Source organism: Callionymus lyra, chromosome 3 (assembly GCF_982586985.1).
Source record: "Callionymus lyra chromosome 3, fCalLyr1.hap1.1, whole genome shotgun sequence".
Lineage (NCBI taxonomy): Eukaryota > Metazoa > Chordata > Actinopteri > Syngnathiformes > Callionymidae > Callionymus > Callionymus lyra.
In genome coordinates this window covers 25,826,557-25,849,521 of record NC_141820.1, presented here as the reverse complement: position 1 = coordinate 25,849,521, position 22,965 = coordinate 25,826,557, and the positions used below count along the sequence as shown (strand labels likewise).

Genomic DNA, 22,965 nt, shown 5'->3' with positions numbered 1-22,965 from the left:
GGGACAGGTCGGCAATGTCACAGCACTGACCTGCATCAGACATCTTTGCTGAAGTTAGATCAACAGCAACTTCGGTGGTCTCACTGAAATTTATGCTGTTTTTGCTCTTGTAAAAGAAGAGCCCTGCTTCTGCGAGATTGGTGTCTGACATCGAGGGTTTTATCCCACCAAAACCTCTCATACCAAAAGAGGAACGATCATACTGGTAGTGGTCATCCCGATACCCAAAACGGTCTTCTGGCAATGGTGGTGTGGATTGTTGAGTCGTACAGATTCCAGCAAAAGGTAATTTGTACACAACGTCACAGCATACGGCTCTGTTACTTGCTGTCAGATCAACCGGTTTGCCATCGTCGCCCGTAATTACAGCGGTTAGAATGTCAGCTGAAGCAGTGTCGACAGTAACCATAGTGTTAAATGGTTTCGCCGTGGTGAGATCGACTGCGCCTGCCACTGATGTTGTCCCTGACGTCAATCCATTGGCAGCACAAGTTGGAACAGAGCTGGGTGCAATTGTGACAGGAGTTGTTTGAAAGGACCCAGCACAAGTCGTTGATCCAACGGAGAGATTGATAGGAATTTCTGTGCCAGGATGGGCAGATGGTTGAGCATCAACAGGTCGGTATACAATCTGGGACATAGGTTCAAAAACCTTGTTTTTCGTTAACTGCAGGGGAATAGAGGATGCTTGAGCAGTGTCTGTGCTATCGGATCGCTGAATTGTGGCAGCACAAGTTACAATTGTGATGCTATCAGTCACAATTGAGAGAGTGGATGATTCTGCACTAAGGTTTACGACTGACGATTGTACAGCACTGTTCTGGCGACTGACATCAGTTACACATGTATGACGCCTCGATTCTTGGCCTGCGGACAAATCCACGCCTTTCATTTCAGATTCTGCATTTACCTTCATAGTCCTCAGATCTACCACTTCAGAAGGTTGACGGACCTGTCCGTTCTGTGCTGGTGGTTGGGTTTTAGCTTTCTCCAGTGAAATTGGGACGCCGTTTGCCCTTGGAGTTGGCACTGGTGGAGCGCTCCTTTCATGAACAACTGAGACTGTGGTTCTTTGAACTTCAGTGGTGACCAGTTGGGAGATGAGGTTTGGCATTACCACAGGAGGCTGTGCTGAAGCAGATACAGCCTCTATTATATGACAGGAACTAGACACATGTTTTTCAGGACCAAGGAACTCTTGACTTTCGATAGACTCAGTTACCCGTGTGTATGCCAAAGGCACTCTCGTCTGAGGAGCAGCCTGTGGATGATGCTGCGTATATGCAGGTTGTGATTGAGGATTTGGTTGAGGCTGAGCTCGGGGGGAAGGAGATGGCACAGCAGGGTAAGATGGAGCTTGCGTTGATACACTGTCCACTGGGGAACTGGGTTGTGAAGGCAATGTAATGACCACATAAGTGTCTCGGAGATTCCTTGCATATCTTGGCGATGTTGGAGATTTTTGTGAGGGCTGGAAAGGTTTGCTTTCAGAAGTAGGGCTCAGATTAAGAGCTATTTCACTAGTTTCAGTTGGAAGTGCAGTAGGTCTTGATGAATAGGGGACATGAGCTGGTGAAGGAGGCTGTGATCCTGGTTTTGGAGCTATTGGTGGTTTAACACTGTGACCAATTCCTACTTGTACGGATGGTTTTGGAGGAACTGGAGGGGGAACATGTGGTTTGTATGTTGGAGTAGCTGTGTGCCTTGTTGGTGATGACTGCTGTGGATTTGCTGGTGGTTGAGTTGGAAGAGGAACTGGGGCCTTCCTGGGAAACACAGTGGGTTTTGGAGGAGTTGGAGGTGGTGGATGAGGTGTTACTGGTACCTCTGTTGTTTCCTGAGATTGTGCCCTGCGTAGAACAGTTGGTTTGGGGGGCACAGGTGGGGCAGTTGAGACTACACTGTGAACACCAGGTGTGTACTGAGGGACTGTCGGCAAAGGCGATACACTTGTTATCATAGGTGCCGGTGTTCTCTGATGTGCACTTGTCAAGTCAACAATATCATCCTGGGAGTCTTTGACAGGTAGATCGTCTGGTGTAGTTGATTCCATATTGTCAGATATTACAGTTTCACATGGCGCTTCTGATGTTGCCGTTTTCTCCTCTTCCTTTTTATACATACTCTCCTCATCAGAGGACAGTTCTCCTGATGAGCACTGTGTAACCCTCAAGTCTGGAATTGGATGGAGTGCTCTCTTAGGGGAAGTGGATTCTATACCAGCCTCCTGGTGTGTGGGACTACTGCCTGGAGTCAATACCTTTTTCATTAGTTCTTCATAGGCAGAGTCAGCATCAAGCAATGGTCTACCATCTTTCCCTAATGTAACTGTACTGCTAGTGGGGACAGTGCTCTCTGCTGGTTGCAAAACTATTTCAGGAGTTGTGCTTTCTTTCTTCGAATGCATATTTTGGTATTCTTCTTCCAATTTCATAAATTCTTTCCTTTTTTTTATCATGTCCTCATAAACCTCATCTGGTGATCTCAGCTTTTTGGGCTCACTTGGTACAGAAATATTTTCTGACTCTCCAACATTACTTGTGGAATTGTCAATAACAGATGTATAAGCATAATCCTCAATAAGTATCCCTCCATAAAGAGACTCTTTCACGGGTAGGATTTCACTTTTCTCAACAGTTGGCGATTTTGCCCTCAACATTATCTCCTCATAAGCTTCATCAGCTGACTTGAGAGCTTTCTTCTGTAATCCATCATCCTGTTGGTCCTCTGTAGGAGAATGAAGGGACACTGAAGTAGGTAGTTTATACGTTTTTTGTACTGCAGCAATCTTTGAAGCATGAATTTCAAAACCCTCAGGTTCTGATTCTATGCTAGGGGAGAAGTCAGAGCAAGACGATCGCCTGATCTCCTCCATTTCTGCCTCTTGTCGCAGTTCTTCAGTGGGTGAGGCATCTTCAATTGGGGAGAGGTTGCTTGGAGGCGTCTTTGAATTGTCTCTCCTTCTTTGAGCTCTCATATCATCTTTGTCCTTCTTTGATTTTTTACCAGACCCCTTCTGTTTCTCCTGCTCCCTGAGCAGCTCCTCTTCTTCCCTGAGCTCGTCTTCCTCCGAGGAATCTTCGATCGTTGGTAGCATTTGGCCGGGCTGTCTATGCCTGGCTTTCCTGTGTTGCTTGCCCTCACCAGTTCGAACATTACTGGGGCTGCTGTCACTATCTTCATCTAACGAGGACAGGGAGGTTGGGGAGGTACCTGGAGTGAAGCTTGATGCGTGTAAACTGGAAGACCCTTCACCTTTTGAACGATCATCAGGAGAGTCGGTAAGACATTCCATCTCAAGGTCACCTTCAACATTAGTTATACAAATGGGGCTGCTTGTTGCAGTCAGCTCAATAGTTTGGAATTCACGTACTCCTGTACCAGTCAAATCTTCAACGTCCTTCTTTTTGTCAGTCTCTGTTGACCTATCCAATAAGTTATCCTCCTCATCATCTGGGCTTATGGTGCTCTTTTTGGTGAGTCGTCTGGCTTTTCCAGTACTGCTTCTGTCAATTGCTTCAGGTGTTTTCCGCTCTAATTTCTTCTTTTCATCCTCTTTGATTTTTCGTCGCACAAGATTCTCCTCATCAGATGGCGATGCGTCCTCATTTTCACTCATTTCAATGATCTGTTTCCTGATAAATTCTTCATCATCCCCAGACAAAGGACTGTCTTTACCAAAGCTTTCACTGCTTTCATCCAGTGAATCCGCTTTCATGTCCATTGGCACTAAAAGTTTTTTCTTAGCTGTTCCTGTGCTTGTTACATCCCGGGCCTCCCTGTCATCTTCAGAGCTGGGTGATTCCGGCGAAAGAGGAAGAACAAATAATTTACGCCTTGTCTTCAAAGTATCCGTTTTGACTTCCTCTTCCTTTGGTTCGGTGCTTGCTTGGGCCTCAAGAATGGAGAGAACTGAGCTCTCTAGCTTTGCAAGGTCAGACGGGCTTGTTGGACTTCCCTGTATGGTGGGTGTTTCTCCACTTGTGGGTTCTTTCAGGATCTCTTCTCTTTTCACCTGCAAGATTTTCAGAAAAGGAGAGTGAGATGCTGAGACACAAACAAAAACATAAAAAATAATGTGACATTTGAGAGAAACACAGATACAAAAGTAAAAGTCAATTACATCTAAATTAATTATATCTTAAGCTAAAGTATTACTTCTACTCATTTTATGAAACTGGTGCCTTTCCTGCTCAGTCCATTAAATGATCTAGTTTTCAGCCATTTATAACAGTTTATTAGTGTTATGTCTTGTGTAAAATCATGATTTATGCAAGTCCTGCAGTTTTACATACCACTTCGTAACACTTGCACATTCCAGCTATTATGAAGAAATGTTTGTTTGAATGAAATCAGAGACAGTAGCTGACATCACTCACACCCTTACAGGAGCCAAGGTTTCCATCAGACAAGTTAGCACATCATTTTGTATAATAGCTTAGCTCTATATTGTTGCATTTTAAGCACTTTAATGCCCAAAACTACCACCCTTTGCTGCCTTTAAAAAAAAAGCAGATTGGGAAAGACACCTATTCTTTTTAATAACCCCACTGATGCACCAGTCACCTGAGAGTCTTCATTAGCGACAGGCTCAACTGTTGCTTCCTGTGGCATCTCCGTGTTAGAATTCTTCAGTTGACCTTTATTCTGCTCACTTACTACAGAGTCTGGGACATTTGGATCTACAACGGGAACTATAGTTTTACTTCCAGAACTCTCACTATCCTTTGATCCAAAGCTCTCTCCTATATCAAACCCTGAGGCTGCTGTGTGTTTGTCACTTGCTCCCGATACTGAAATAGATTCCTGGATGCTGGCAGGTAGTGAGTCAACCAACTCCAAGTTAGGTTTAAGGTCCTTGTCAGTGATTGGCATGTTTTGCTCCAGGAGTTTTTCAGGCTGCTTTTCATCATTTTCAGTTAGAACTGCATGTTGATTTTCTCCAGTTGCGCAAGTCAGTTGTGAAACTTCTCCTGGAGCATTTCCTTCACAATCTGTGTCCAAACTGCATGCTTCAGTTTTATTTAAAGGCAAACACTGGACTTTTATGGTTTCTTTGTTGTCCATCGCTTCACAATTTGGTGGTATAACGTCAACTGAGCCTAAATCTTTCAGTGCTTTATCAAGTGATTCCCTAAGCTCTTTTTCTAGTGCCTCGTCTGGTTTGGAGGTTAAATCATCAGTTAAATCTGCTACTAAAGTTTCAGTTTCTGACTTATTCATCACCTTCTCTGATGGCATATTTACCTCAATAGCACTGTCGTCTATCTTTTCCACTTCCTTTAGCTCTAGATTAGAACCGATCTCTAAGAGAGGTTTCTGTTCAGTTAACTTTTCCACAGCTTTACCATCTCCTCCTGCATCAGCTTTTGCCTCAACATCTGCACTTTTCTTGTCTTCCACCTTCTTTTCAGGTTCAATGATGACTTCCACTTGTGTGTCTTTGATAGATATGGCTTGCCCACTGATTTCTACGTTAGCATCATCAAGCATTTTAGTTTCATTCACCACATTTGGTTCTGTAATCGCGGGATCAACAGCTAAGTGTTGAGATTTGGAGTCTGAGCTCTCAATTACTGAAGCCTGATCAGGGTTATCTAACAATATACTTTGAGATTCATTGCTTTGACAAGGTTCAAGGTTTTGTTCTTCAGATATTCTTATGGGAGGCTCAGATCTGTCAGGTGACACTGATGCTACGTCCTCAGAATTCTTATCAGACTTCCCAACTAGCTCATCTTTTGCCTCATCTTGTTTCTCTATCTTAGAATTCTCCTCTAGTTCTTCCCCCATTGCTGTCGGCTCGGCATGTTCTGAATTATCCTGTTCCATTTTTGGCTCCTCTTTGAATTCATTTCTTAGTTCTAAATCTTCACTATGCGCTTTGACAGAAATTGATTCTGAATTTGTTGAAACTGATTGATTCTGGTTCAACAGAGGACTCTCATTGAGAGGTTTGTCATCATCTTCAACTTTTTCCTGCAATATCTTTTCATGATTTTCCTCTACAGAACAGGGTGTCATTTCGGGCTGCTTTTCTCCCATTGGTTCTACCGCTGTCAAAAGAGCTGCTGCTCCACTTTGAGCAATCTCCGCATTAGACTCAACCTCCGGGGGGACTGTCTTGTCTAAAGCTGTTTTGGTTGATATATTCTGTCTCTCGCCTTCCAAAGAGAGAGGTGGCTCGTCTGCCACTTCTGCACAGGTACTTGGTGGATCTGCATCTGCTTTGATTTCACAGACTGGTTCAATCTGCATTTGAGGTTCAGCAGCAGAGTCGGGAGAGTTTTCTGCTGCTTTGTCGACCTCTGGAGCACTCGTTTGTGGATTTGACATTTGCGTCTTACACTGATTCTGATCATCTTTTGCCTCCTCTGTGCTACACAGCTGCTCCTGTGTTTCAATGAGGTGCTCACTCTGTATAGCGACAGATGGGTCAGAATGATCTTGGATTTCTTCTGCTAATTCAGATTCTGGAAGTGTCACATGTTGCTCTTCATTGGCTAAATATGCCACAGAGTCATCATCTACTTCCTTCTGTGAGCCGCTTTCTTGTTGCTCAGTCTCTGAAATGTTAACATCAAATGTTGCCTCGTCGTTTATTTTAGACCCGCTAACAGAAGGGGACAGAGGGGTGTTGTCGTGTTGTGAAAGAGGAGCAGGTGTGGTAGGGGTTTCAGGTTCTACCTTGGTTGGAGGGACAGGAGGAGTGGGGTCAGCTGCTTCTACAGGTTTGGGATCTACAGCACCAGGGGCTGAGGTAAAGGTGGGTCTGGGATCCGGTTGTGTCTTGGTCGATGACGGCATGGATGGCAGTGGTTCTTCGCCCAGCTGGCCTGACATGGCTCTTTGTGTCTGGCAGTTGAGGCACACCCATTCTTTCTGTAAGAAAAGAGAACACAAATATACGTTTTTATACGTGCGCTTTCTTCATTAAAAAATGTTCCAACATTTTTCCCCTTGATCACACCTTAAGCCTCAAATTAAAGTAAGAAAAGATTAAGGCAGATTCAGAGTGTAGTTCAGAGAGTTTATTTTATAATGAGACCAAAGAATCCATGAAGATTCAAATATTTTTTATATCAGCATAAATTCTTGATTATAAGCTTCATTCTTGGAATACATACCAAGGCTATTGACTGCCGAGACAAACCATAATTAAATATTAGACCAACACCATTCAAAAAAGACTTTGATAACTAAAAATCTACCAAACATCCTTATGTCACCCCTGCTGTTTTAAAAGCCCTTCATCCACTAAATGATTGGGCCAATCCTAGTCGAGTGAGAGGTGAGGGACACCCTGGACAGGTAGACAAAACTACTCATAGAAACACCTTACTTGAGACTTAAAGCGGTCCATTATCCTATTTTCAGAATCTGAAAAATAGTCTGAGGAAAACATACACAGTCAACCCAAGTGTACCCTAACAAAACCATAACGACAACTATTGTACCTTTGCCTGTTCAATAAAACAAATACAATTATGTCACAGCTGAGTGTTTGTAGAGAACCGAACCAACGCCGTGTGAGCTTTTACATTTATAGGACTTCAGAAGTGGGTCCATGCATAATACATGGTAATGGGACCGGCGCTCTCAGAGCGCCACAGAGAAGGTTGATGGGCGGCACATAAATTTTATCTTGATAACTTCACGTCAAAATACCTTTTTATATGGGGTATTGAGTTGCCAAAAACATTTAAATAAAAGAACAAAACTGGTTTTAATGGCCTGAAAAGACAGCTTTGCTTCATTGTTTTTCACTGGTAAAGGATTAATCATTATTGCATCATAATTCCTGGCTTTCATATTCTCTCTATTCCTGAGCTTTTTATAACTGTACCAGAACAATACGTGAGAAAAAGAGCTTTAGCTTTCCCCATTAAACCTCCAGGGCAGCAAATTGGCAACAGTTAAATGATTGAAAAGAGAGAGAATAAATGTTGTGCCTTCTGGTATGGTTTATTGTTCCAGAAATCATCTGAAGGATAAATATTTATAATCTGCCTTTTTTTTGTAGTTCATGCATTTCTAAGGATACTTAGTTCCATAATCACATGGGATGCAAATATAAACAAGGGAGTCAGATACAAATATAAGTAATGCACATAATGATGGAAAATTATTGATCCAGTGTGTATTAACATATTTACTCAACCAAACACATTTACATTTGAATTATTGCTTGCATTCTAAGAATTGCTCAGTTTGAGCTGGAAACTTGAATGTTGGGGGATGCCTTACAATGACACATACCATCAAGAAAAACACTTTACTATTGTATGCTTCATTTAAGATCAACTGCAATGTATTACAGTTTGTTTTTTTCTGATTATGAACTTAATTTTTGTCTCTTAGATAATCGATAACACACAATGGAGTATAAAGATGTAACCGAAACAGGTTTTGCTTTAGAGGGAAATCAGTAAGACTATGAGTACGTTCTGTATTAAACAGGCAGTTCAAAAAGAAGTGTGTAAGTGTGTGTAGAAGTTTAAGGGGCACAACAATTGCAGCAACTCAAAAAAATGATTTAAACTAAACAATCATAAGATCCAATTTCGAAAACCTTACGGGAAGTCTGTGTCTGGTGTTTGTTTCTCAAGCCTGCCAACATAAACAATCTCCATCGGACGGATTCGATCCTCCCACATGATAAAAGACAGATACTTGTCACCTCTCACGGGAGTTTCTCGGACCGGACGTACCTATCAGGGAAGCCAGTTACCATAGAGAAAAAAGCTGCTGATAGGATGTTAAAAAACCCACTTTGTCAATCAGTCCGGCATTATCAGGCCGTCAGATCTCTGCTTGTCCAGCCCACTCAATAAACTCGACCGGCATGTCTAGATACTGCAGAAAAGCCACTTTATTAAGGACAGAATGAACGACGGAGCGGATATAATACAATTAGGACCATTTTTTTTTGTTTTACTAACTAAGAGGCTGCTTCGTATCTACTTTGTCAGTATGGTTTAAATCCCATTCAGTGAGTGTTAATCCGATAGGCCAATTTTATGTTGTTCTTTTTCCTATTCATTTTCAATAAGATCTCATTTAATGCATGATATAATATCAGTGACGGAGAGAAGAGAAGAAAGGACAGTGAAGAGAAGGGCTGAAGAGTTCAGAGAGGGACGTGAAGAGAAAAAAAGAATCCGTCGAGAAGGTTCCAGAAGTACAGAGTACAAATGACAATACATGTGACGTGAAAGTGTGCAGGGGCAGTTAATCTAATGGGCTAGGATGATGAGTCGTGCAGCAAATGCCAACAAGCTTAGTGCTTCTTAATCTGAACATCTGAAAGGTCAGCCACTTTCAGGAGCACAGCATGTCCAAGACTACACATGCATCAACAATGATATTTGGATTTTTTTAGGCTTAATTTTCCGGTTTTGGTTCTTATTTAATGTCTTATTTAATGTTTTAACTTTTTTAGTTTGGACCATCCCCATGAAGTCGACTGACATCGACTTATTTATATCTAAGATCATAAATAAGGTTTGTATTCCAGATCGATCTTCACATCTCCCACAAGAAAAAAGTGATAAAAGTTTAACGTAAAAGCTGAAAATAATCATATTGCAGACGAATAAGAATCAACCTGTCATTTTAATTCTTTATTCAAAGCATAGAGAAAAGTACATCTTTAGAATTCTCTCACAACTGCCTATGATTATTTTTTTGATCTGCCGAACCGATGGACGGACAGACAGACCTCAATTCAACCTTCAAAAATCTGCAAACTGATCACAATGCTTCATAAATTGTTGGGCTTTATTTGTTCTTCAAGTTCAGTGGATAGCCGCCCCGCGATCCAAGGTGCTTCAGCTGTTGTAACAGTAATGTAAAGTAAAGGAAATTTAAAGCCATACTTGGTAGCTTATCTTGTCAATACAAGCACTTTTCTTTTTTTTTATTCCACTTTTGATTATATTCCCATTCAGTAGTATCTTTAATTTGCATATTAAGGTGGGTGGTTCACTTGACAAAGTCAGTGATAATATTAATTCAGCCCATCTAACTGCGGATTTGCTTTTAGTGGATTCCTATTAAATACGCAATTAAATCAATATCCGCTTGTTTGTGACTGCAAATCCACCTGTATCACTTCCTATTGTTTGATGTGATTGGGTTATACATGTCCATTGTAACATTGAACACTTTGCTCAGCAAATGTTTTAAAAATGTGCTTCAAAAGTCTCCCTGCGCTATGAATATTTGCGATAACAGCGCTCCCTTGTTTATTGGTTCTGGAAAACCCCTGCAATAAAAGCAAACCTGGTAAGTAGTGACCATTTAATTCTTACTATTCAATTACATGTTGAAGTCTCATAATCCCTCCTTACACTCTTTATAAAGCTCTTCCACATTTCACACTCAAAAACCTACATCCATTTAACAACATTAAATGAAACCCCATAAAATATATACTACAGTTCCTCTGATGACGCTGCTGCCCCACCATCTTCTGAAATGTCGTTTTCCTCCTCTTTTATACACCAAAACCGACTTATTTGTTCCATAGCGAGAGCCATGTAGCTTTTCCTTCCTTTAGCATGTCCAAAATGTTGAGCTACCGTTAGCATGTTCCTCTTGCAGGAATAAAAAAAAAAGAAACTCCAAAACCCTTCACCGGGAAGCAACACTACCTTTACAAAAAAAAGTGATCAGTGTTTTATTGCATCTTTACTTGTTCTGTGAGTTATACTCCAAAGGTTTGTGTTAATAATAAGCTTTGCAATAAAAGAAAAAAAACAATATCATGTTCTGCATCCTCAGTTGAAGCAGGAATGTGACTCACGCGAGTGACTCATGAGTTCTTGTCAAACGACAAAAGTCAGTCTGCGCTGCTGCAGGCAACACAAGCGGCTGCCACCCAAATCTTTACCGACACCCGCCTGCATCTCCTCCTCCTCCTCCTCCTCGACTCCTGCGGTGATTAGCACTCGCACAAGAGTCAGAGCCTCCACGGAAACACAATCCTTCCACTGCAGAAGCAGCATGTAAACACCAGAGCCAGGAGGTGTGTGCAGGCCTTATGTCTGTGGCGGCTCACGTCTTGGCCACTCTCTTCCTTTTTAGAACTAAACACACTCAAGTAAATAAATTATTGAGGTGATAATTGGACCGGAGAGGTGCTAGAGGGCGGTTTGGCTGACAGAGGATGCTTGGAGCTAGATGCTAGACAGTAACTGTCAGAGCCAACAAGCTTCACACTAGAACTGCCTCCAGTGGACACTATGAAACATTCTGAGTCAAAATGACTTCATTTTTTATGACTTTCTTTTATGGAATTATTAACATTATATTGGTCTTCAATTGCCTGACATGAACAATTCAACATATTCATAGTATCCAAAAAAGGAATATTTAGAATAAAATGTCATTTATGTCTGCACAGGGAGGTTTTCATGTTTATAAGCGTTTATATTTCGGTCTATTGGTCAAATATGTAAAGGAAATTCAGAATCTAGTTGATATCTAGTTTCAGAAAATTAAAGATCTTTTGTGTAGGTTCATCTGCATTTGAGTTTTTTTAAGGTTTCATTATTCATTAGTTTATGCGTTTTAATTGGGAAATGGAGAAAACAAAGCTTGCCTTTTTAAACATAGAATACATTTTAACAACTAAAGAAATCAACTTTCCCCTGACGATTGCAAATCTGTTGTTCTTTCCACATTGCTTTATGTTTACTGGATATTTTTTTTAAACTTGGAAATCTGTAAAGTAAACCTAACTCAATCCATGCACACATTTTAACATGTGATATTGTACAACCCAATACAGATGTTACGAACTATATGAATCAAATATTTGAAACAAATTCATCCATTTTGATTCATTATCAAAAGTATGCATTTGTCAATATATATGCCCTTATGAAAAGTATAATAATCTATATAAATATTCATGATTTATTTCTCTCCTGCAGTTTCACATACTATACTATTACGATACTATACAAAGACACTGTTTCTTTCAGCAACAGAAGGCAGCAATGACACCAATAGTACGTTGCAAAATATAAATAAATAGGATTTGCATGAGTTAAACTTAAGATGGCCATTTTAGAAAGCTGCTTTGAAGGTAAAGATGGATAGGATGATAAGAAGAGTGGAACTGATGATATCTACCGGCTTCATTGTATAAATGTGTTTAACTGTAAGCATGACACAGGATTTATAGTGGTCAAGTGACGCACTGAAGAATAGTGCGACACAGAAAGACTCCTTTCATGGACGGACGACAAGAGGGTCAGATGAGAGAGGGATCACAGTAAGTGTGGAGGGGTGGAGAAGGAAAGTTGCCCTGCAGTCGTATGTGTTCTCCAGTTTGTGGCTCATTTGTGGACGACTATTTTTGTACTACACAGTCTCTTGGGCAAGTGAGAGAAGCGCTCGGAGGCTACTGGAGTTTACAACACACTCTCACACACACACAAGCACAGACACACAGGAAAACACACACACACTGTGGGATGGATGGATGAGCCTTTAAAGACTTGCTATATTTACATTTGCATTTGTGCATGTGTGCGCATGTGTGGTGCAGGATTGCCTCACAGTAAGTAAGTAAGCTACACAATCATCAGCTGTGACAGTGGGGGGAGTACAACTAAGGAATAATAACAAGCATCTGGGAATATAGATAAACAAGATACACACATGGGCCTGTGTGTTTATTTGTGCGTGTGCTCCCGGAATGTTGTGTTGTGAATGCAAATGTGTCACAATTTTTCCACTTTGAAGGACAGTGAGTTGACCTGATTTCCTGAAATAGTGACCCACTATTAAGCGGAAAATCTGAATAATCAATCGTGTATTTAATAAATGGTATATCAAATCATCTCTAAATGCTTGTATATATATTTCCGTGTTCATCTCCTCCCACATACTAATAGATGGATTCTAAACTTGGAACGCTTCACACATCTAAAAACTACACAGCTAAACCGGCAAGATACATCCCTCATCTTCATCTATTTATTTCAAACATTGTGGAAGGTCCTGACGGCTCCATAGATAATGAACATTTAAATAATTGTTTGTTATTTTCCGCCAATTTAGTTTCGTCAATTAAAAAAAAAACAAGCTACTTTCTTCAACAGTATCACCGTAATAATCATATTTTTTAAATCCATGTTGAATCAATTCTCCAAATACAATATTTTATAAGTAAAATGACACTAAAGTGGTTAGTTAGAGGTTGCGGTTGATCATTAACTTTACCTTTGTGTGGCACTATAGATGGGTGAATCATTAATATTGTCTTCTCATGAATCGTAAATAGAATACCCTTAGAAGTGAGATTCTTCCATGTAAGTACTTCTTCTACAAACTTAATTCATCAAAAAAGCAAAGAAAAAAAGCCTCATAAAGACATTCATGGCATATCATTCAGATAGAAAGACTTATAAATACCAGTAATAGTGACAAAATACCATGATTCAGGTTTTATGATGGCTCAGGGGAAAACAGGAAGAGCTTCCTATCTAGCAACCTTAAAACAACAATAGTTTTGTCTCTACATTCACATGAACGTGTATTTATAATAGTGATGTTATAGTTATTTGATTATTTGCTTTGTTTTGTATAGTCAAGCAGACGCCACCCAAAGGAATGATGTTTAAATGTCTTAAATCCAGATGAAACTTCAGAACTCCACCACATTATCTTAACGATTCCTGAAAGTTTAACTGAAACCTGTCTTTGAAATGAGTTATGAAAACATAATAGAAACAGATCCATTATTGTGCACATACTGTCAATAAAGTATTTCTAATTTAGGTGAAACGTTTATTTTGATGGATTACACAATTTAGTCATGAAAATGGCAGATACAAATGTGTTTAATAATACTAATGCTACTAGGAATGACAATCTCATCCATCCATTACTCCAGGCTTAGAGGAATGAACTGCCCATAATAGGATTCTATTAACAAATCTCTTTGTCTTACGATTACGACATTCATCCATTTAAAAACCATCTACCAATTTTATTCCATTACATTCTTTTGGATTAATGTTTTCCAATGACAGTTTCCTCTGGATTATACAATGTTCCTAATGTGTGTCGCAGCAAGCGACGATCGAGTAAATGACCAGGAATTGAAATAAAAACCAGGATGTAGATTGTTCCTCCGGCTAGACTACGAATTTCCTTTCTACATGCAGATTACGCTGACGCTCTGAGTGAAGGATCGAAACAGCTGATTTCACTTGCCCTTTAAATCCTTTTAGGAAACACAGATTACAACACTTCCACACACACACACACACACAGACACACACGTGTGAGCCCGTTTCATTCGCTCTGAAAGATATATAACCACCAGGCTATAAAGGACAGAACATTGGCAATAATAATAATGTCTTTCCGTGATTAAAATTCAACCCCACAGTCACACTGTGATCCCCTCGCATTCATGAGCACGTCAGCCTTTGCTGACGGCGAAAATACATCAGAGATCCCCAGCACGTAGGCTTTTGGTGACTCAAAGTGTGCCTTGGATTTCTTTTCCCCATTTGTTTCTCTATTAGCTTTGACACTCAGGGATGTCAAAGCCAGTTGGAACCAGTAGTGGATGAGACAAACCCACAAAGGCAACCAGTAACCAGGACAACCGGAGTCAGGACCATGAGGACGGCGAGAATAATTCTGTCACCTCAGATGGAGAAGAGCGAGGGAGGCAGATCATACAAAGATTATCTGGAGATCCTCGGGGTTCCAAAAATAAACAGAAGATTATTGGTTACACACTTAAAACCTCTCCAACACGTGCTGCACGTGACAGGGCAGAATCAAACACCCACAGTAGCTTTTGTTCTTGAGTGCCACTTCTGTTGTCAACAAAAAGTGCTGACTCACGATGCAGGACCGAGAATTCAGCGCGTTGGGGAAGCGGTTAATGTTGCCGCCTTTCCCGAGGATTAATCCAGGTCTTTTTCTGTCGGGGATTTTCTTGTAAGCCGTTTTGGTTTTCTTCACACAGTCGGGTACGTTCGAGTGGTCGCGTGTCTCCGCCTGGTGCTACGGTCGACAGTCAATCACCCTAAAAGTTCTTCAACTATCTGAGCTATTCATCAGCGTGCGGCTCTTGGCTGCAACCCGCGGACCATAATTCCTGAACATTTTCTTGTCCGCCGTTACTCTTTCTCGAAACGTCCGCTGACATTTTCTAATTCTATTCGACACTCAAAAACACGAGTCGACCTGAAAGCTGCTGCGACTAATCTAATATTTCACTGGTGCTCCAGATGTCTTCGACACACTGTGTCAGACACACAACACTCCGTAGGGAGAAGGTGAAACGCACACAGCATGTATTGGGCAAAGATTAATACCCTTCATCCACGGTGTTGTGTTTCAGGGTCAACAGCTTGAATTGTTGTCTAATTAGACGAGCAGATTGTCGACATCCCACAACAAATTAAACACATTGTATTAAGTTATCTTCAGCGATGACACAAGTGTTCTTCCTTGTCTGAGACTCCGAAGTATCTGCTAGTACATGAAGGTAAAGATGTTTTACCTTCAAACATGCAAACATGTTTTGAAAAAAAATCTTTCTTAAAATTGGATACAAGTTTTCAGATCAAAATGTATCGTATTGATCAGAATACATCGAATGTCCAACTTGAAAAGCATCACCACAGCACATACCTCTGCCAAGGAGCTTTCTTATCCCAGCACACAAACCTAAAAGCCAAGACTTGATGCAGCAGCTTGAACAACTTATCCTTTATTTAAGGGTAAAACAGGATTTTTTTTTTGTTTCTTTCTGATCTAAGCAGAGCTGGCGTGTGAGCAGCAGCGGTACGAACAGAGTTTTTTTTATTACCCAAAGTGTATATTTTGTCTCTTGTCTGCATTTAAATTATATTAATGTTTGACAATTTGTACGAATATTGTTAAGCAAGTAAAAATAAAATTCAGCCTTACCTCTCCTAAGTGGGGCGTGGGATTAAATCCGCACTGATTGCAGACCTTCTTCTTACAGTCGGTGCAGGTGCTGAAGCTGGATGTGGATCCCAGGTCCAGGTCCACCTGACAGAGTGGACAATTCTGCTTATTTTCTGGTTCGGGTTCAGGCAGCTTTTTCTCCACAGAAGCTCCTCGAGTGGGTTTCCTCGCTCTCGCTGGTGGAGTGTCTGGAGCAGAGTCCGAGTCGGGTGGGGATCCCGGGGCGGAGAACGGAGAGTCTGGCGGAGAACCAGGAGCAGAGTCAGGAGGCGACCCAGGCGGAGACTCGTCGGGCTTCTCTTCCTCTCCGGTGACAAGATTACTGGCGGAGCTGAGGAGAGACGATCCGAAGCTGAACATCTGGGAGGCAGCAGCAGGAGGTTTGGCTGATTCTGTCAATCCTCCGAAACCTCCGAACAGCTTCCCGGCGACCGACTCCTCCGGCTGCTGCTTTGATGCTGCCGGAGCTTGAGGCTTCGTTGAGTCCATCAAACCACCAAACCCCCCAAATAGTTTCCCGGTTACAGACTCAGACTGCTGCGTAGAAGATGCAGGAGCTTTCACTGAATCTGCAAGCCCTCCCAGACTGATGCCTCCAAAGCCTCCAAAGAAGCTGGACTCCTGCTTGGCTTTTGCTGGAGATGGTTGCGGGCTAGACCTGGGTTGGATGGGTCGGCCAGTCTTTGGGTCGATTTTGGGCGATCCAGCGGCCGATGAAGCTGGGGACAGGGGTCCTGGGGAAGTTGGGGACTTTTGCCTGGGGGTGGTGGGGGGAGTCAGACCTTGGTCGCTGGTGCTTTGCTGTTTGATCAGAAGTTTGCCAGGTTTTCCAGGACTTTGCCTCTGCGGCGAAGGTGGAGCGGAGCCTTGTTTGGGTTTGGTAAGGCCCGGCGGATCCATGCCACCCATTGCTCGCTGCATTTGGCAGTTGAGACACAGCCACTCTTTCCCCTGCAGGCGCAAGAGAGATCATTAAGCTATTGATTTATTTCGGAGTCTTCATTTCACCTGCTTTGTTAAGTCATAGGATTTGATAGTAACTGAAGATTTTCTGCCTAAAACATTTTTCAACCAAAAATGTCCCAATAGCCCTTTTACTGCGCAAGTTCTTTTTTTGATCAAGTGATGAAGCAAAACCGGATACTATATTACCTTTAAGGAACATGGATGCAAATGTCAAGCTTAGAAATGGATTTATTCCTGTGGTGTTTAATTTAAACACATTATTGATGGGTTTAATCGAAGAAGAACCACAATGTCTGACAAATGTTGCTGCACCGTTTGAAGTCTTCAATGACGCCTGGGTGGCTATGGTGCGTTCAAGAGTGTAGGATATATTCTAACAAAATCCAAAACACAATAACTGAACAGTATTCTCTTCTATTCTTCTTTTATAATAAATCCCTTAAAACATTCTCATATGTCAGCCAGAAGAAAAGCTCAACTGCTCAGCTTATCTTTCGGCAGTTGCACTGTGTATGAATAAACCTGGTGTGCACATTAGTCGAGAGTGTGGTTGAGTTTGATAAGGAAGTGAAAGTTTGAAATTGTATGAGTTTGACAATGAAACATCTATATTTTTTACAGTGCATTGTTGAAATGTCAGTGCCAAAACATTATTTTGTGATTTCATTTTTTTAAGCATTTGAATAAATTGCAATGTCTTGATCTTTGTGAGGCAAGATCAAAGTAATATGCTATAACGGTACCAATAACTAGCATAATAAGTTATTTTGGTTTTTCAGTTTCCGTTTTCAGCCTTGGTTACCAAATTTTCGATTACCACCAATATTTTTTCATTTTGGTGCATCCCTAATTTTGATCAATACAGGGTTACAGTTTCAAAATGAAGGACAATTAATCACATATATTTCAACCTAATTCGATTAAAATAGAAAAATAATAACGCTTTTCAAATAACGCTTGTGTTTTCGCAAATTCTCCCTCTCGCCAACAGTACATAATAGAGCTGAAGATAACATTCACATTATCCTCTAGCACAGCAGAGAAAGTGAAGAGCAAGCTGAAGGGAAGAGATCCGTGTTGTGTCATGTGGCCCAGCAGTGTTTGCCGTCCTCGCTGGCTGGCACACTCACTTCCTGTGGCCATGGCGAGTCACCTTCAACACCATGCCTGGGACCATATGCTTCTTCTCCTTCTAGTCTGCTATCCACACTAACTGCATTTCAATTACTGCTCAACTATAACGCTAATAATTGTTTACATTTCATTAATAATTATTTCCTTCATGAAACTTCCCATAGAGAAATAGAGTGTTACATTTTTAACTGTAATGTGATAATCCTTAAATATAATCTGTATTTTTTTAAACTATTTTGCATTAGAATATAAATATAAATACTAATGAATGGACAATAATATTAAATTATTCATAAGGATCATAAAAGCTTTTATGACCCGTTTTGTAAAATTAAACATGTCGTTTTTTTAAATCATAAATATTGCAGTCTTATTCTAAAGAAATTGAAAGCAAATGTAGAAACATTTTACGACAAAAACGGCTAAAATTGAATCTTCCATATACATATGGAACACTTGAATGTTTATTTGTTTATTGTATATTGTTACTTTAAATGTCAGCTCTCAATATTAAAATGTCACATGATGAGTTAAATAAAATAAAATAAATTTAAAACAAAACTCACCGCCGAGTCTGGAGGGCTGAACCCACAGAGGCTGCACACTTGGTTCTTACACTCTGTGCAGTTGTTGTAGTTTGGCGGCTCTTTAGATCCAGTGTTCATCGGTGTGGTCTTACATAGTGGACAGAGTGCGCCTCCAGGTTTAGGAGACCCTGGCTGACTGGAGGAGGGCACTGGATGAGCAGCAGTACCGGGTGGACCTTGTTGCTTAGGACCTGCTTGACCTGGAGGTCCCTGACCAGGCCTTGGAGCCATCCCAGGTCCACCTTGACCTGGTGGACCCTGAGCTGGTTTAGGCCCTTGTCCTGGTTGTCCCTGACCTTGCCGAGGCCCCTGTTGTTGTGGTCTTTGGCCAGCAGGACCCTGAGCAGATTTAGGCCCCTGGCCTGGAGGTCCTTGGCTTTGTTTAGGTCCTTGTCCAGGAGGACCTTGAGCTGATTTAGTCCCTTGAGGTCCTTGACCCTGTCTTGGCCCCTGCCCTTGTTTAGACCCCTGTCCAGGAGGACCCTGTTTTTGAGGTCCTCCTTGTTGGGGCTTCTTTGGACCTGGTCCTTGTTGAGGCCCCTTCTCTGGCGTCCCATCGCCCTCCTCCTCATCCCCAAATAGTCCAAATTTCGGGATATTGACCGAGTCACCCATGGAGGTGATTGAAGAAGAGACCGATGATGTCATCGAGGACATGGCACTGAGGGGGTTGGCCCCGCTCAGAAAGCTGGAGCCAAACATCCCGGACGACTTTGTCTCGGGATCTTTGGGCTCCTGCCGAAGTCTGGACTCGAAGAGGCTCAGGGACGAAGGGCTGCGGCCCGGGGCGTGCTTCCCCGGCGGTCCCTGGTTGAAGGCGTCTACAGTGCGACTCTTGCTGAGACCGGCCGGACCTCTTGCACCAACCTGTTGGGGGCGCTGCTGAGCATCAGATTCTGAAGGTCTGGAGAAAGAAAGCAGGAGGAGAGTGTCAGAGCACTGCAGCTGATGAGTCACAGAAGAGATCAGTGAAGTGGTAAGATAAGAGAAACCATTTGATCGTGACACATGGATGCTTCCTTTAATACTTTTCCTTTAGTCTTCTATCATCACAATAATACTGGAATTTAGGAAATTAACAATGATATAAATATTTAGTTGTTGGTGTCTCTAATACTTAATACTAAATATTCCGCTAAATAAGATTAAAGATTGTAGATTTATCGACACTATAATAATACAGCAGTGACAGTACCGTCCTCCACGATACAGAGTCCAGTCACGACAACATGCCATTGGTTCTTTCCAACACCAGTCAATCTTTGCCCTGAGGACTGACTGGCAGGAGAGTGGGTCTTGCAGAGTGACATGATGTATAGCAGCAAGATAAAGCAGCTGCACGAGTGTAAACTGAGAGGGTCTTTGTCAGCTGGAAGAAGCTTCGTAGTGGAAACGCTTCAATGGATATTTTCAATATTCCACGGTTAGTCATTGAAGGAGTTGTGAGCACGGATTGAAAAGGGTCAGGGATGTGGTTAGCAGAGGACACTTGATGTAATTTACTGACAACCTGAATGTTAAATGAAAACATTAACTCCGCGACAGAAAGCGATTTTAATGGGACACTTTTTAATAATAATTAATTTCCTTTATTCTCTCAATTTCGAGCAGGGAAATTATGGCGAGAAGTGTTTAGACGCTTTAAGAGCCACATTTCGGGACATAAATAAATTATGCTAAACAATAAAACCTGCCAATAAACTCTGTATATTATGAACCATTTACTAATTTACATCATTTTATATTGAATTTTAAATTACACTTACAAAACCTGCCTACAAATCAATCTCAGAAACATCTGTTGTAGAAGCACTTATTGTGACCCTCCATTCGATGCTCAAGCGAGAGTGCTGCTCAAACAAGAGAAGCCATCTTTGTATAATGTCATATAATTGAAGAATACATTTCATCATATTTCAAACTCAATTTAGAAAAACGCTCTCAGTATACCAGTCGATCTACGTCCCAACCCCCACCACGTATGGTTAACTATGGTCGGTGGTGACTGAAAGATTGCGGACACAACTGGCTTAAACAAGTTTTTTTTCCCTCCCATAAAAATAGTCAGAAGCAGCATCATCAATGAGAGGCTGGAAGTAGAGCAGCCTAGCTTCTCTGCTTTGAGGAATCAATTGAGGTGGGCATCTGGTTAGGTGTTCATGTCCCACCGGTAGAAGAACCAGGACTATTCTTGTCGCCTGTATATTTGTGACAGAAAACGAAATCCGCATTTCACAAAACAATTCAAATTTAATTTGATCAATGATGATTATAATAAGGGACAAAAACCGATAACTTGAACCAGCTCCTATTGTGCAGGAAATTCTATCGAGTTCAAGACCTTTGATTGAGACTTATTCATGAATGCATGTGATGCCTATTATCGAAACAAGAGCTCTCAAACTCACGGCCTGTTACATGACATTAGTGCAGGTAGAGCGAAGTACGCACCAGATAAAATTTTATCATTTATAAGTAAGAAAGTAAGTAAGTAATTTGTATTTATATAGCGCTTTTCCAGACCAGGGTCACAAAGCGCTTAAACAATCAAAACAATATTCAATAAAATATATACTTAAAAGATCAAGATAACATCAAGAAACAACACAGGAGTTCCTGAAAATCAGGGTAAGCCTGCACGAATAAAAATGTTAAGATGTTTCTTGAAGAAGTCAGTAGACTCTATCATATGCAAAGAGAGAGGAAGATCGTTCCAAAGCTTAGGAGCAACAGCCTGGAAGGATTTCTCTCCTCTGGTCCTGAACCGTGTTCAGGAACCATCAGTAGATTCTGATCCACAGACCTCAGAGCCCGAGCTGGGGTGTAAGGCTGGATCAGATCACTGATGTAAAGGAGGAGACTGACCATGAATAGATCTGAAAGTGAGAACCAGAATTTTAAAGTTGATTATAATGCCTTAAATATATTATTGGCATTATAACAATACGTAAAATAGACCAACATGGCCAAAATGTACACACAAAGATTCACAAAACGACAAAAATACGAATCAAATTTGCTAAATACGTTCAGAAAAAAACCTGCTTAAAGACCCTCAGTCTAGACCCAGTCTCCACAAGAACCTGACCTTTAACCTGTTGAGTTTGAGACCCCCAGATCTACACATACGAGTGTGTAGATCGGGGGGTCTCAAAATTCAGCCGCTACCAAATATATTCTCTACACATGCACGACTCTCCAGCTCCTGCAGGGCTTCAGCACCCTGGACAGCGCGAGAACAAACAGCTTCTGTTCCTTCACTTGAACCTGAGAAAACAAGCAGGAGGAGGGAAGTCTGAGAGTGACATGATCACAGCTATTTATAGCTCATATTAATATGGATGCTCTCCCTTCCTCCCTCCCTCTCTCTCTCTCTCCTTCTATCTTCAGCCATGATTGTTATGAACCACCTCTGGTCAATCACAGCTCACACCTCTCACTATTGATGACGTCACCCCCCCACAAAGGTGAACCCACGAGCGCGTCACGAGCGTTTAAAATCGTGACGTGACACAGAAGAGTTTGAGATAAAATAACGACGCTAACGACGATTTTTTTTTAAATATAAAAAAGGTGATAAAAGGCGTCGACAGATTCTCTTACCCAGCAGGCATTTCGCTCAACACACAGGAGGTGTGTCTCACCACTGCACACACACACACACATTCTAAATGTTGTACACACAATATGACGTGAAGAAATTCAGCTGATACCATATGAATTATTTGAATTTGGTAAATATTCGCTTAAATTCCTGTCTGTATTTTGGTTAAAAAAAAGAACAAAATGGCTCCAGTGAAAGTGTTTAAAAAGGGGGTTTAAAAGTCGTGCCTTCGTGCCGCCGCGGCTCCTCCGGGCTGCCTCCCCTGCGCCCTCGCCGCCACCGCCGCCGACAACTGCCGTCTCTCCGCCTCGCTCAGCTCGTTCAGGTCGACCGGAGCCCCGCCGGGGACCCGCACGAAGCCCCCTTTCCCGTCCGGTGCCAGACCCTCCGGCAGCCCAGACAGCGGCCCTCCTTCCAGGCTGGCTTCGTTCCCCATGGTCGACCCCTCCCGCTTCCTTCACACCCCCCCCCACCCAACCACCACCACCACCTTCGACCCCCCCTCCTGACGTCCTCGCTTGTCGTCCCCCGTCAGTATCCAAGTGTGTCTCGTCGCATCTTCCGTGTATTCTCTTGTATATATTTCACTTCCCGTCAGGATCCATTTTCTCGCCTCCGTGTTTTTCCGCGTCGAGCATCTCTGCAGCTGCCGCGACTAGAGGGTCTCAGTCTTACAAGGCTAATTTATTTAACACCAATACA

At 41.9% G+C, this 22,965-nt stretch overlaps 1 protein-coding gene across 6 annotated transcripts in view; it reads right to left on the bottom strand.

Annotated features, from left to right (window-relative positions):
- pcloa (piccolo presynaptic cytomatrix protein a) overlaps positions 1 to 22,708 on the bottom strand; it is a 48,784-nt gene extending 26,076 nt beyond the window's left edge. For 4 of the 6 annotated variants that reach the window (XM_087787285.1, XM_087787282.1, XM_087787284.1 and 1 more), the window contains exons 1-4: positions 18,639 to 19,502; positions 15,952 to 16,923; positions 6,688 to 6,882; positions 31 to 4,015 (exon numbers count right to left, since the gene is read on the bottom strand). In XM_087787285.1, the coding sequence (XP_087643411.1) occupies positions 31 to 4,015; positions 6,688 to 6,882; positions 15,952 to 16,923; positions 18,639 to 19,361 (5,875 nt within the window). In that variant the 5' untranslated portion in view covers positions 19,362 to 19,502. Of the gene's footprint in view, positions 1 to 30; positions 4,016 to 6,687; positions 6,883 to 15,951; positions 16,924 to 18,638; positions 19,590 to 22,490 lie in introns of those variants that run through there. The other 2 variants (XM_087787288.1, XM_087787286.1) reach the window with 2 other exon arrangements.
- Between the last annotated feature and the right edge of the window lie 257 nt (positions 22,709 to 22,965).